This window comes from Notolepis coatsorum (assembly GCF_963971535.1).
Source record: "Notolepis coatsorum genome assembly, chromosome: 16".
In the NCBI taxonomy this organism is placed as follows: Eukaryota; Metazoa; Chordata; class Actinopteri; order Aulopiformes; family Paralepididae; genus Notolepis; species Notolepis coatsorum.
In genome coordinates this window covers 63,027,013-63,042,554 of record NC_140180.1, presented here as the reverse complement: position 1 = coordinate 63,042,554, position 15,542 = coordinate 63,027,013, and the positions used below count along the sequence as shown (strand labels likewise).

At 44.1% G+C, this 15,542-nt stretch overlaps 1 protein-coding gene across 1 annotated transcript; it reads left to right on the top strand.

Annotated features, from left to right (window-relative positions):
- Positions 1-338: 338 nt before the first annotated feature.
- On the top strand, positions 339-8,338 carry LOC311242989 (uncharacterized protein; the record flags this gene model as incomplete). The annotated part of the gene is made up of 5 exons (XM_084332051.1): positions 339-372; positions 755-1,273; positions 5,209-6,161; positions 6,512-6,559; positions 6,708-8,338. 4 exons carry the CDS (start codon positions 339-341, stop codon positions 6,545-6,547), a joined length of 1,542 nt encoding a protein of 513 aa, XP_084188177.1. The 3' UTR covers positions 6,548-6,559; positions 6,708-8,338.
- Between the last annotated feature and the right edge of the window lie 7,204 nt (positions 8,339-15,542).

The following is a 15,542-nucleotide window of genomic DNA, read 5'->3' as shown; positions in this document are numbered from 1 at the left end:
TCAGTTGGACTTGCAGAGTTCCCGATAACTGGTAGCTTGTAATTGGATGGTAAGAAAAGAGTGTTTACCCTCACCCCCTCTCCCTTAACCTCTCCTCCCTTATTTTTATCTCTTTGTTTTTCACTTTCCCTCGTGCATGCAACTGTGTAGTAAATCGGGTTTCTGTAGTGGTCTTTTGCTGTGTTGGGTTTTTTTGGCTCCCCTGCAGGTGAAGTCGGCATGTTCTTGATCTGAAGACGTGGTAAGGTTGTGGAGTGGTTTTTGGCATGGCTGTGATTGGAGCTGCTCTATGGGACGACTGTATCTAGTAATCAGCCAACCAGGACGGCAAAGGATAGATGGAAACCTACTGGAAAATGGACCAACTGTTTTGTGAGATAATTGAAGATTCGGTTTGTGATTATGGTGATTTAGCTTATTGCTACTCCAGATGATTTTAGCAAGTTTAAGCTTTTGGAGATGGGAGATAAAAAAAATATGTACTGCAGCGTTTTTATATATAAATGATCAAACTGAAGTTGTAATAAATATATTTCCCCCCCAGCAGTCAGGGCATTTGACAACTTCTCTGTCGGAGTAGTGCACATTATCACACCATTCGTGGAGCAAGTTTGACTCTTAAAAAAATATGTATATTTAAAGTTTTTTATTCAGTATTGTTTGTGGATAATCTTCAGAAAGTAGGAACCAGGTATGTTGTCATTAAATCCAAACCAATTCCCTTGCTGACATTTTCTTTTCTTCTGTGCCCCAGGTGGTGATGGAGGAGAGGAGGAGGAGGAGGAGGAGGAGGCGGCGGAGGCAGCAGCTGAGGAGGCAGAAGAGGCAGGAGAGGAGGCAGCAGCTGAGGAGGCAGTAGAGGAGGCGCCAGGTGAGGAGGCAGTAGAGGAGGCAGGAGAGGAGGCGGCACCAGCTGAAGAACTACCAGCAGAGGAGGCTCCAGTGGAGGAAGCCAACGGAGAGGTGGCAGAGAGTGGGGCAGAGCCCGCTGCTGAGGAGCCCGTTGCCGAGGCTCTTGAATCGGCCCCTGCCGCAGAGACTGTAGTGGAGGCCGTCGCTGAGGTTGTCACCGTGGTGGCGGAGGTCGTCGTTGAGGCTGCGCAGGAAGTGGAGGCGATGGCACAGGAAGTAGAGGTGATAGCGGAGGAAGTGGAGGCGGTAGCGCAGGAAGTGGAGGCGATAGCGGAGGAAGTTGCTGAGGCCGTAGCCGAAACTGTCGTCGCCGTGGAGGAGGCGGCTGCCGTGGAGGCGGCCCCTGAGGCGGAGAGCAACGGTACGGCCCCTCCCACTGAGGCCTGAGGTTGCCCACACACTCCACAGGGAGGCGCTCATACACACACACATGGCTGAACCCCCATCACAACAGAAGAAACAATCCTATAATCAATATAACCACTAACAAATCAATCAAACCACTAGCTGAATTTAGCCTCTACTCCTTCTCACCAAACAACAAATTATTTGTGTTTTTCCAAAGGATATATTTTTCTTGTATTTATTGGTGTGGATGTGAAGGACATGGGGGCCTTGTAGTATTCATATAATATGTTAATTCTATGTGTGAAAAGCGAGAAAACGGTAGATTATTCTGTTATTGTTCCCCCCCTTTCTTCACACAAGATGATTTTAGCAATTCTTCTGATGTGCAGAAGTAGATGACTTGATGTTTTCCATGTAGCGCTCGACAGCGGAGGTGTCTCAGTATCGCTCCCTTTCCCGGCTTATGTACAGAATATTATGTGCCTGGGAGATTAAAATACTACTGTTTCCCACCAGAGGCTTATCTTCTCAGATATTCCCTTCCTAGCACCACAGTTAGTTAAGACAAGTGGCAGTGATGTCGTCATTAATCATTATGCGACACTCATTTGCAATTAAGAATCTAATAATAATTTATTACCACCACCACCCTCCTTGTGAATATAAATACACCATTTCATCTGAATAACTTGAATACTTACCATTTTAATGTGACCAAAGTTCTATTCATCTTCCTTTCTGAGCCACCTTGTTTCTTTACCCTCTCATCCCTTTTCTGCTCACTCCTGTGGTGAATACGCATTTTTAAAGCTGCATTGGATAGTTTTGGGGAGAAATTAACAAACTTCTGAAAAGTAAAAATAAAGTATGATGATTAGTATTGAATACATAGTGTTGCCAGAGGAAAATAATAGAAATGATCTGTGGCTGTGGTGCTCCTACCTTCCCACCACCTTTACCATACAAAGAAGCATCCTCTAAGCTAAGGGCAAGGGGGCGGGGGGGGGGGGGGGGGGTTGTGTCAAGATTATAAACAATATCCAAGTATTTGTAACTCTTGTAGAGGTAATTTCTCTGCTCAAAACTATCTGGTGCTTTAACTCGACTTTACCTACTTCTACCAGTCACTTTGAAACTTTGCACCTTTTATATACCCTCATTTGCATGCACAAAAACATCAGACACGGATAGACCAAAACAGAAAAACACTTCAAATGTTCATTATTTGTATTACTCTTTGTGTTTTGCAATTCGTAAACCATCAAATCACATGTTGTTCAGTCCCCCGCCCCAGTGATTTGATGACACTGAATCTATTTATTTTTTCTTTTAAAAGTATCTTTTAATCGAACCATAAGCTTCTCTGCCAGATATCACAGAGTTGGTACACGCCTTTGTAAATGTAAAAGAAAACAAATCGTTTGCTGTGTGTGCATCTAGCTAGCTTTCTGGGTAAATGAGATGGAGCTGAAATCCTGTGCAAGCTGTGTTACTGTTGCGGTGTGATTTTTATCTTTTAAAGTATTAATTTAAATTTGTATAGAGGGAAAACAACTACCCAAGCAGGTCAACACCATGTGTAGTCATTTACATTTAGATATTACTTTTAGTACTGGATAATGACTAGTGTCGGTACTGGATGAAGGGAATTCAACAGAGCCATACAAATAAAGGTATTGTCAAAATGGAAAGACTTCCTCCCGTCTGTTTTTAATTTGTCTGGATTTGGTCTTGCTTGAAAACACGGCTACATATTTTGGTGCAGAAAACGGTAGTCTTGATGTCGGCGTGCCTCGATCAATGCGCACATTTCTGACTGCAATGTTGTGAATATGTTGGCCTTGGAAATAATCCAGCATGACTTGTAATTTGAATTGCATTTTATAAATACATTTTTGTCTTTGCAGGATTTTAATGAGTCAATTCTACAGTACATGAAACTCAAAACGGCACACATTTTAAAGTTGTTTTGATTTTACCTACTTTATTCTGGTGTTGTCCATTTCTTGTGATATTTGGCAGATGGGTCCATTTTGCTTTTAAAGAAGAAAAAAAAACGTTTAAAAATTTTAAGTGGCCTGTTAATTTGTGTTTTTATATAGTTTTAAGTGCAACATAACCATCTTGTTTTTATAAATGACTTATTTCATTCTCAATCTAACGCTGTAAAGACACAAACCTCTTTTCCGTTTCCTTCATGCACCTTGTATCCCTCTCCTGTTCTCAATGGTTGGTTTGGGCATGTTATTGTCAGGATTTTTCCATCACTCTATCTGCCTGCGTCACCCAACTGTACTTCCCTATGAACTGCACCTGCACTTACAGGCTACATTATGACTTCCAAACACAAGCCTTTTTCTTTTAACTAGAAGCCGACTGATACTGTTATTTTTTTTGGCGATAACAATAGGCAATATCGATATATATTGGCCAATATTCGCACACATTCTGTAATTTTTCTTTTTGCAAGGATACCTCAAGCTTGGAAACGGTTGAACAAAATCTATGTATACATTATAAGAAAGGCTAAAGTAACTTATTTGTACTGCCTAGTTTGGGCCTAATTATGCATATGACTAGCATAAATTAGACTGGCTGTAAAGAATGGTACCCCTTTGAAAATAACTACCGGTATGCACATGGCATTTTCCTCCCATCAAATATAAGTTAGCTTAAAATGTTTTAACTTTTAAACGGAATCTCTCCCCTTTTACCAGTAAACAGTCGTATGATGCCAGTGTCTTTGTGCTATCTTAAAGGAGCACTTCACCCAGAAATGATCATTTGTATATCAATTACTCATCCTGTGATGCCTTGAATTCGTTAAGATAATTAGTTCTTCTCCCATGCCTGCACGGTGAACGTAGAATGCGAAAAACAATATAAATAGTTGATTAATTGAAGTTAATGGAGATTTGGTTTAACAGTAAAACATAACTATATCAAAACATCCGTTTACAAACTCACAACTTGTTCAGTATAATGAAAGTCTCATTTATCCAGCTCAGTACTTCACAAATGCATGCATTTTTGCTAAAACTTTGCTAACGAAAACATTTCCAGAAGTGCTGCCTTCAAATGGTGTTTTACGTGTTCACGAGAAGAGTCCATATCAACACTGTATTCACAATGTTGTAAGTGGAAAATTGTTAGTGACTTCAAGGTGCGTTGCCTAGTAGCAGTGTCCTCACGACTTCAGCTCACTTGAAGTCGAGACCACAAACTCACTAGTTCCATTTGAATGCAACATTGATTGAACCTGAAATGTTTGTTAGCTATGTTTTAGCAAAAAGTCATGCAAAAAGAGATGCATGCAGGCAGGGGTAAATTACACACACACATATGCAGATGTACATCATGCATAACAAGATTTGACTTTATTTCAAACCTAGCATTTTACAAATACAAAACATTGGAAATTGGAATTGTCCTTCACCAGTTAGACCTACGAAAGTAAAGTTCTACCATATCTGTCTTATTAGACCTACAATAGTTCTACCATATTTTCCTATTAGACCTACAATAGTTCTAACACATCTGTATTAGACCAATGGTTCTACCACATCTAGTGTCTATTTATTTCTGTATGTTTTTGCACTTAGTAATGTAGCACTAGTTACATTAGTAATGTAGCACTAGTTACATTAATAAGTTGCACTGTCTACTGTGTCCCTGATAACTAACATTGCTCCCCTTTAATGCTTCCCTCTCGTTGACTGACCTCTGACCTTTCCGTTTGTCAGACAGTACTCCTGCATGTATTCACTCTTCACAGAAAGTTGGCTGTTCTGTTACCACTAAATCCACTATCACCACTGGGATTTTCACTCTGTTAATAAGCATGGCTAACATTCCTGCTTGCAATTCTATCATAGTTGTGTTTGAGTCGAGAGTCCTTGTTGTAACAAGAGTCAGTGATATTTTGGGTGCATGGGTTCTGTGTTGCAGCGCTACTGGCAACTGCCTCTACTTTAGAGGTGGCAGAGGTCATGGAAGAGGTGACTGCTGCTGTCGAAGAGGTCAAGGAAGAGGCACCCGTGCCAGTAGAGGCTGCACCTGAACCAGCTGAGGCTGCAACAGTTGAGGCCGCACCAGTAGAAGAGACCCCTGCACCAGTAGAAGAGACCCCTGCACCAGTAGAAGAGACCCCTGCACCAGTAGAGGCTGCTCCCACACCAGTAGAAGAGACTCCTGCACCAGTAGAGGCTGATCCCACACCAGTAGAAGAGACCCCCGCACCAGTAGAGGCTGATCCCACACCAGTAGAAGAGACCCCTGCACCAGTAGAGGCTGCTCCCATACCAGTAGAAGAGACCCCTACACCAGTAGAGGCTGATCCCACACCAGTAGAAGAGACCCCTGCACCAGTAGAGGCTGCTTCCACACCAGTAGAAGAGACCCCTACACCAGTAGAGGCTGATCCCACACCAGTAGAAGAGACCCCGGTAGAAGAATCCATTCCAGTAGCAGCAGCTCCTGTCGAACCTGCACCGATTGAGGCCCCTGTGTCAGAAGATGTCGCCTCAGTGGCCGCTGAAGCGGCCCCGGTTGAGGAACCCCCCATCCCAGAGCCTATGGCAGGAGAAGCTATCCCTGAACCAGCCCTCGTCGCTGCAGAGGTAGCCCTGGAGACTCCCGTTGAGGTCGCAGCAGTGGCCCCTCTTGTAGAAGAGGCTAGCCCTGTAGCAGACGAAGCTGCGCCGCCTGCTGTTGTGGAGATCCCAGCTGAACCCACGGCCCTCATGGAGGCTCCGGCAGAGGAACCCAAGAGGGAGTACATTGTTGTGGTGCTGGAGGGAGCATCCAATACGGAGAAGAAGCTCAAGGTGTTGGGAGTAGGGCCCATGACGGGCAGGATCATCCCAGCCCCTGACGACGACGATGAAGTTCCTGCATCTGAGGTACCAGGTAACTTGACTAGTAGACTAACGAGGGCACCCACTGCATTCTAACACTTTATTTAGATTTTTCATGCTCAAATCTAACGGATTACATACTAACTTTTAGAAGATGCTTCTTTTATTGTAAATATGTTGCGAGGGCAGGACACTACAACCAAAACGGATCATTTCTAGCTTCATAGTGTTCCAGGGATCAATCATTTATATCTCAAAACTACATCGTACAGCTTTAAAGGGATCCTAAAACTATAACTTAAATTTTATCTCAAGTGTTATGTGGGATGGCCTAATTTGCGGTGTCATCAAAATGGTATGCTCCCTAACAAGACTTTCTCTATTTTGCTCCTCAGGGCAAGCGGCGGCTGCTTAAGATGCAAATGCAGTAGTTCAGCTAGTAGGTAATGAACTCTCTGTCATGTCTGTTTACACAACATAGTAGTGACGTGACTTTTTTAAATGTCCCCTTTTTAATATGTTCACACTTCACAATATTACATTTCTAATTCCACATTTTGTACCTATTTTCCCCTCTACTGTCCATCACAGTAAAACCCCATGGAGCTCCTGAAAGATGCCTTTGTACTTTGAAGACAAGGATGTGCCTTTCCCCAACCCCTCCCTCTCCTCCTCCTCTCCCAGCACACTTACAGTATGTGTCCCTAAATGTATAGTCCCAAACATGTCTACTCCCTTCCTTCCTCATCTACCTTGGTCCAGAGAATTGTCTTGTCTGTGTTTTCTTAAGCTAAATGCCTGCTTTACAGAACAATGATCTGGTATTATTCATGACACAGTCCTCCTTCCAAAGTGCATGTTACTTAGCGACCGCACATACAGTATAGTCTATCAAACAGCCACCGTACTTGATGGATTATAGTCCTTATAATATTCCTTGCTCCCTGATGAGCATGTTCATCAGCCTGGCATTTGGATAATGGTTAATCTCAAGAAAAAGGATCATTTGCTTACGGATAACATCTGTTTTCCAACCTAAAGAGAACTGAGCTGTTGGGTCACTTCAGTCGAGCCATCTTCCTTACTTTTTTAAAGTCCCCGTTTACTGCGCCAAGATTTAGCTGCCAATGGTGTTTCCTGATTATCACCCAATCGTATGCAACACACTGCCACCTAGCCACTCCCAAGTGAATCCTACACTACACAGGGATGTTTTGTGAAATTACCAGCGTTCATTACAGTAGTCAGCAAATCAAGTTTTAGCTCTCGAATAAGCTACTTTTCAATGTGAAAACGTGATTTGTATCACAAAAGGCGCTAGAAGTCGTTTTAAGAAAGCGAAACAGGAACTCTGGATCATCCTGATGATCTGGCTTCTTCACTACCTCAGTTTTTTCTTTTTAGTTTTCCTTTAAACTAACACTTCACTGACCTCCAGGAATGCAGTAGCAGTTTTACAATTTCTAAGCCAATAATCTTCTCAGAGTAAGACTGTGGATATACTGTAGCATGTAAAAAAGCTCAAACTCCATACCATTTATCATTGCAGTTACAGTTCAATGATGCGGCTCTTCACAGAAACATAAGGCACACATTTATATTTTTGTCTTTATTTTCCTTTCCTGTTTTTTGCAGCTTCTCTCCTTACTTTTCCTTTGGTCAAATATCTATAGAGTCCACTGCTGCCACTGCCAGACAATCTAACTATAGCACATAGTTATGACTTGTGTGTTCTGTGGAAAGGGGTAATGTTGCTGATGTTCAGAATTTTATTTTAAATCTTGTTGGTTTATGAGTCAGATCTGTGTCATTGTGTGATGGACGACTTGCAGCATGTGGATCATGTCGATTTTTGATGCAAAATACTGACATTTCAAGTGTTAACAGTATATCTCTTTCCTGAAATTTCCATTTCTCATCACAACCAGCTTTATCTGTAGAATGTCTCCATTATAATATACACACACACTATAGGTTCTGATGTAGTTATTTATCTCTCTAGGTCTGATGTGTTTACCTTCTCACATGTTCTATTTACTTTCTTGCTTTGTTAGCTAGGCGTATTGGAAAAGGGACTGAGAAATAAGTGAATGTAATTATTAATTATACTCCTACTTAGAGGAGTGGGATTATTATGTCTGTTCTGTCCTTATTGCCCACAGGCAAGTTTTGTACATTGGGGGGGGGGGGGGTTGTGAGTCGGATGCCTTTGCAACTGTATAGCAAAGGACAAAGGGACCGGTTGTCACATCATTTTTTTTTCTTCTTAAATAAAGGATTCCAAATGAGTTGTTTTGGTGATGTTCTTTATTCTATAAATAAACACTTTGTGTCAAGAACAATGATTAGGTAAACTTTAGATTTCATGAAGACATAGGCACACGGGTAAAGCCACAATGTAGCCATAATATGTACAAAGTGACAATGAATCTAGCATATCTGATTACAAATTATAAGAAATGTTCCCAGTTTATGTACATAACAACTAAGAATACATTTTATATAGCAAAATAGGCATTACCTAATTAAATATGCACTCATTTGCATCTATCGCCAGGAACAATCGCCAACATTGGATGATGCCAGATATTAAAATGTTTGTTTCATTACAACACAATGAACTTTTTACAGAAGGGATTGTGGCTGTCTTTTTATCATCCCATAAATCAGGAAATACTCCATTTTCACCAGGTTTTCTGGTATAAATGTACTATAAATCAGGCTATGAATGATATATCAACAAACCCCTCTGTAAGAAGAAGCAGGATATAGATAGGAAGAAATGTGGAAAGTATTGTGTGTAGGTGCTAGGGAAATGGAACATTTTAGCTTTTGTGTAAGAAAAACGCATGAAAATGAATTTTTGGTCAAACACCCTCAAATGAAGTAAACAAAATGTAAAATAAATAACTAATTGTGTGTTTTCAATATTGTATTGCCACTAGTTTGAAATAAGACATGTTAAGGAGGCAAAATATTAAATAAAAATCTAGCAACTTTTTTATATTTGCCTATTCACCTAGGCTGTCTCGCCTTAATTCATTTATCATTGAAAAAGAAAAAGTGTGTGGGTCCAAAGTGAATGTTTACATGTTGGAGGCATGTATCCTCTCCCTACTTCCCATTCTCCCATGTGGAATGCACCTGATTGGATAAATTACATGCTGGTGCTCTAGTTTTGACATCTTGAATGTTATCTATAGCACCTTTAAGTATCAATGTCTGATTTTGAAAAAGAGGGTGGCTACTGTTAAAGTCAGTGCAGATGTATTTCCCTGCTGAATAAATCAATGTTTAAAGGTATAATCTGTAATGCCGTCAAACCGTGACCTGCCCCACTTGGCATTGCGCTTTGTTTGCTTTTTTGTTTTTGTCTGTGTGGGTTGGAATTTAGTAACTTATTGTACAGTGAATTTATTCAGACGTCTCTTGGCAGAGCCTGAGGTGTGGCTAGCAGTAGCAACCATTGATCTCATTCTAACCTCGGACAAGTCCAGGATCTCCAATAAAGGGATTATAGTATGCGGGTTAAGCAATCATTTTATGATATTCTGTACCCGTGTGACGGATCATATTGGGTCTGCGTTGTGTTTGATGTTAAATGTTAATGTCCCGAGGGGGAGTCGAACAGGGGGCTCCCGCGGGCGACGACACAGGCCGCTGCACTAAGAAGTGAATTCACTTCTAACTACTATACCTATGCGTCTGTTAACCCTGTTATGGGGAAGTGAGTTTAATTTACCAGCCCGCACTGCCACAGTCACTCGTCAACACACCTGTTTCCGTGACTGTGGACATACCCACAGGCTTCCCCGTTACACCCACAAAAAAATAAAACAAAAGGCCGGCTGTCACAAAACAGTCACATCTAGGGACCTTAAAACCTACTCTAGTGAGGCCTTTAACCAAGGACTGGAGAGCCTGGACTGGTCAGATGAGCTCAGTGGTACACTAGTTGAAGAAACAGGCTTCAAAACCAAATTCTCATCAATACTAAACAACATGGCCCCCCTGAGAACCACCAGGGTTAAAAATCGCCCTGAGCCATGGATGCATCCGGACATATTGACAGCTATGAAAACCAGAGACACAAAATGCTCTGAACTTCATAAAAATCAGTCAAAGCTTGCCAAAATCTTCAACAGTGATCTCCAAGCCCATGCGGTTAAACTCGGACAACAACGAAACAGGCTAAGAAACTATGTAAATACAATGATAAAATCTGCACACAAATTTATTTTCAATGATAAAACTGAGGAAAACAAATCCTGTGAGCTTTGGAAATTACTCAACAACCAACTAGGCTGCAGTAAGAAACTGAAAACCAGATTTACAAACATCAACATCAAGACAGACGACACTCACTTAAACATCTTCTTTACAAACAGCCACAACACTGCTTAATAAACTACCCTCCCACTCTGGGCATTTTGGTGTAGAACACATCCTAGCCTTCTACAAAAACCTAGGGGTTCGCAAAGATGATTTCAAACTCGAAATGGTAACAACTGATGAGGTGTTCAAAAAACTGAGTGCCCTCCTACCTAACAAGGCCACTGGCCATGACAATATCCCCTCCAAATTACTCAGAGACTCAGCAGCCACCATCACCCCAATCATCACCCACATAATAAACTTCTCCATAAAACAGGGACACGTCCCCCAAAGATTTCAAAATTACCAGAGTGACCCGCCTGCACAAAAAAGGCAGCAAATTAGACCCAGGCAACTACAACCCTGTTTCTATACCTCTATCTCGAAAGTTATGAAGTTAGTGAAGTTTGCGGATGACACAGTGGTGGTGGGGCTGATCTCGGACAACGACGAGAAGGCCTACCGGGAGGAGGTTGAGGTTCTGGAACGCTGGTGCCAGGACAACAGCCTGCTCCTGAACATTGGTAAAACCAAGGAGCTGATCGTGGATTTTAGGAGAAGACAGCAGGGGACACACACACCACTGAGGATAAACGGGGCTACCGTGGACAGGGTGAGCAGCTTCAAGTACCTGGGGGTCCACATCTCAGAGGATCTGACATGGACAACACACATAGACTCAGTAGTAAAAAAGGCGAAGCAGCGCCTCTACCACCTGAGACAGTTAAGGAAGTTCAGAGTATCTGGGAAGATACTGCAGTCCTTCTACTCCGGAGCTGTAGAGAGCATCTTGACTGGAAACATCACTGCCTGGTATGGAAACAGCACGGCACAGGACAAGAAGGCCCTACAGAGAGTGGTACGCTCAGTCGAGCGCACCACGGGTATTGCACTACCACCCCTGCAGGTCCTATATAACAAGAGGTGCAAATCCAGAGCCTGCAGAATAATGAAAGACTCACCACCCCAACAACAGCCTGTTCAAGCTGCTGCGGTCAGGAAAACGCCTGCGAACACCAGCAACTAGGACAGAGAGACTTCGGCTCAGCTTCTTCCCCCAGGCCATCAGAGCCTTGAACACTGAACTCTCCACACACAAGCACACATGAGCACACACACAACACACACACTGTACACGCTGACACACTAGCAGCCACTTTAACATGAGCACACACACTCATGCTGCACACGCTCACACTTATGGTCACTTTACAAAAGGAAAGGTCACTTTAAGAATAGTATAGTATAACTTGAGATTGTATAATATATAGGGATGTCCGATATTATCGGCCGATATCGGCAGTAAAATGTGATATCGGAAAATATCGTTATCGGTTTAAAAACAAAAAAAAACAATAACAATATTTGTTATATATATATCCAGTGAAATTATTAGTTACCTGAAATTATTCAGTTTTTTGGACGGGGAAACCCTGCATATATCGGTATCGGTTGATATCGGTATCGGAAATTAAGAGTTGGACAATATCGGAATATCGGTATCGGTAAAAAAGCCAATATCGAGCATCCCTAATAATATAGCATTGTATAGCAGTGTACATAAAGACCCAGTGCCTCATCCGTAGCTAACAGTGTATTGCACTATCACAGGACCTAGCATGTCCTACCATGCTCTGTAAAAGCTCATGTACATATACCGATATGCCCTACTTTGATTACTTGTATTATTGCACAATGTCGTTCTATTGGATTCTTATTATATTATTATTATTGTATTATGCACAATCGTTGCGGGCAAGACCCCCCGCATTTCATTGTATACTTGTATGCCGTGACAAATAAAACTCTTGACTTGACTTGACTTGACTACTGGCCAATCGCGTCTCGCTCTTCGCCATTAAGCGCTATCTCTTATCTCCTAGCACCTACTGTGCTCACGAACAAACAATTGCACTCACATGCACGTGCCCAGGCCACGCCCCCGCGTCCTTCTATATGACACCGGACATGGTCACACTCTACCTTCCTCTTTTTTGTTTCCAACACGGACGTTGCAGTGCACTCCGTGAACTAGCTGTTATGAAACGCAGGGAGAAATTACACAATGTTGGGTTTTCGCGGGAGGTTCACCAGCCCCTGGAATCTTCTCGGCACATCCTAACAGCGCATCGGGCCTGTCCTGGGGTTCCTCATCTCGTGACAGCGGATTGAGGGAAATCGCGCGACGGTTAGCAGTTGAGCTACGTCGCGCACGGGTAGGGCCTGCGCTAACAGGCATTGATACTAGCATGAGTGATACTGCTCGTTGTCCTGTGAGACAGCTGAGTGATGTGTTGGCGCGAGGGGCAGTATATTTGGGAAAACATGGTCGTGACTGTTTTGGGTGTTTTCCCAGCTATCCTAGAGCGCGCGTCTAATGCTAATGCTACAATGCTAGGACGCCGTTCCTTGTTCCCCGCCAAGGGATGTACTAAAAGGTATTCCCTCCTCTTAACCATTCATGCTGACGGTCAATCGGTGTCTAATGTTGGGGGTTTAACGGGGGCTTGTTTACCATTTACATGGGTGGATGGGCTGAGGCTCAGGGCTGGTGTGCTTTTTGTGAATCTATGAATTGTGTGCAGGATTGGTGTTTTTCTCTGGTCTGCATCCCCTTAACACTTTGGATGCCACGCCCGAGATTTCTCGGGTTTACCCCCTGACCGTTGAATGCCCATAATTTTTTTTTATTAGCGATCTGAAATCATATTGCATCAAGCGAGCTTACCGTTGGATATCCAGTCACCCCAGGCTCTCAGATGTGAAAAAAGCGCCCCCTATCGTCTCCCAGATGGTAAATCACCCTTTTGGATTGGACTCAATGAAAGTGAATGGGAGAAAGGATTTCTGACTCCACATTTTACGTCTCACTCATGCAGCCGGGGTTACCAGAGTTCATTCTGGAGCCGCTGAGCCGCGGGGATTATGTGTTCTACTGTATACACGGTTGATCAATACAATTATCGATTTTTTCGAATGGTGATCAGGAATTGGAATATACCATTTGGATACCATCTGATGTCAGGTAAAATAATCTATGTTATCAGTTTTAGGATAATCAGACTCGTTTTCACGGATATATAAGCATTTCCCCTATATGTGATATGGCTGTTTTGACTGTAAAAGCCATCAGGAAATAAGAGCAGCGATTATCAGCGCGCGGCACGAGCGTGCGTGCGCACACATATACTATCGATCATCTAGCGTTTATTTGAAAACGATTCATAAATAGGCAGACAAATGACAACGTTCTGGAATATTCCAGTAAAAGGCGATTATCATAGAATGGGTAGTTTTTTCCGCGAAAACGAGTGATTTTCAAAATGCTATCAAACGGAAATGAAGCGATAAAAAAACAATCTGCCTTGACAATGTTGACTGGTAAATGAGTCTTTGATAAGCGACGGGCAGATTAGACACATAGCCATAATTTAAAACATAGAATAGGCGATATTAAGTTAACATTGGAGTGGTGCTGGGCATTCAAGGGACTAATATACGGAATTAACCTCTGGCGCTCAAAGTGTTAACAATTGTGTGTATGGGCTAGCCCATTCTGCAGTGTGTTAGTGGAGTTTTCGTTCATTTATTCATTTACCACTTCATGGGTGCACACCACAGTGGAGGTTGCTGCATGCCTACTAGTGAGGCAGTGCTTCACTAGTAGTAGACTTTGGTCTGCAGCCACCACTGGTGTTCCGTGCTTGTGAAGCAGGTGGCATCAGTCCTTTGCCTCTGACATGGTGGAACGGTGTCCCGCCCGGCCGACGCCTTGGGCTGTTAAAGCCTATACCGCCGCGGTATAGAATTAGCAGCGACTGGCAACATTGTTCAAATTGCTGTTTTTTCTGTCAAAAATGGTGTCGGGTGGTGGGGCCTTAGGGCCAGCCGACGTCAAAACATCGCGCAAGGTTTTTGAGGTTATTTAGCTTTTGACCTAGCCGCAAGTTATAACCGCAGGGAGGGCTAGGATGCTGTCAACGCTTGTTCACAAACATCTTGGTTGGAACAGTCTCCCCTGGAGGAGGAGAGAAGGTTTTTTCCTCCTCAGGGATCCCCTCTCCGCAGAGGGACTTTTGGTCTTTCCGCGGGAGCACAGGCGGTATTTGACCTAGGCCCCACACCGCCTCACACCGCGCAGCCAGATGTGAGGGTGCGGCCTCGCCAGCAGCTGTGGCGAGGCCCCCGACCGGCGGCCATGTTTCCCCCGCCTGAGGTACCCTGGACACAAAGACAACAGGTGATCACAAGGCTGACAGCCTTGGCGGCCGAGGGATCGGCTACATTAGATGAGCACGCCCTAAAAAAACGTCGCCGTCTAGCTGTGTCTAGCTCGCTCTCCGGTCACTCCCCCCCCCCAACACCAGCGGGATACAGGCTCTGATTTGTTCTCTTTGGCTGCGGGCTGCGTGCCTTCAGTGTAGCACAAGCGGCCCCACGTTTCGCTTCTCATGGGGACAGGGGCTGACACCCAGGTGCTGGCTAGACCTGGGTCTGTCCGCGAGAATGCTGTGCTGTCAAGCGGCTCCCACGCCACACGTTCGGCGTCTGTGTTTGGTGAGCCTGGTGTTGTGTCTGTCAACGACGAAGGTTGTCAGCGGGGGAACTCGAGGCCCAGGGGGTCGCAGCGCGAGTTCCCCCAGCCCCGCCCTCGCCAGGCCGGGTATCATGTTAGTGCCTCCCACGGCCGGAAGACCGGCGGTGGTCAGGCAGGCGTGCGTGATTTTGGTGGTACTAATATCACTGCAGGGCTACGGTGTGTAGGAACCCACCCTATCGGGCAGTGTGGGGACCTCACGCCTTACATGTCCAGCTGTAGAACGGTTCCTCAGCAATCCATGCCGGGGAGGTGTTCTGTGGGGGAGCTTTTGTCACCCAGTGTGATGTCAGCTTCCCCTGTATCAAACCGGCCCTTTCTGTCGGGGTCCCCCCTTGGATGCGATTGCCTCGTTGGTAGTGTCAGGGTGCGATATCCCAGCTCTGCGAGACGCCCTGCTCGTGCGGTTGGCGAGTCCAGGGTTGGCAACGCACAGCGGGTGGGACCGGGCCGCC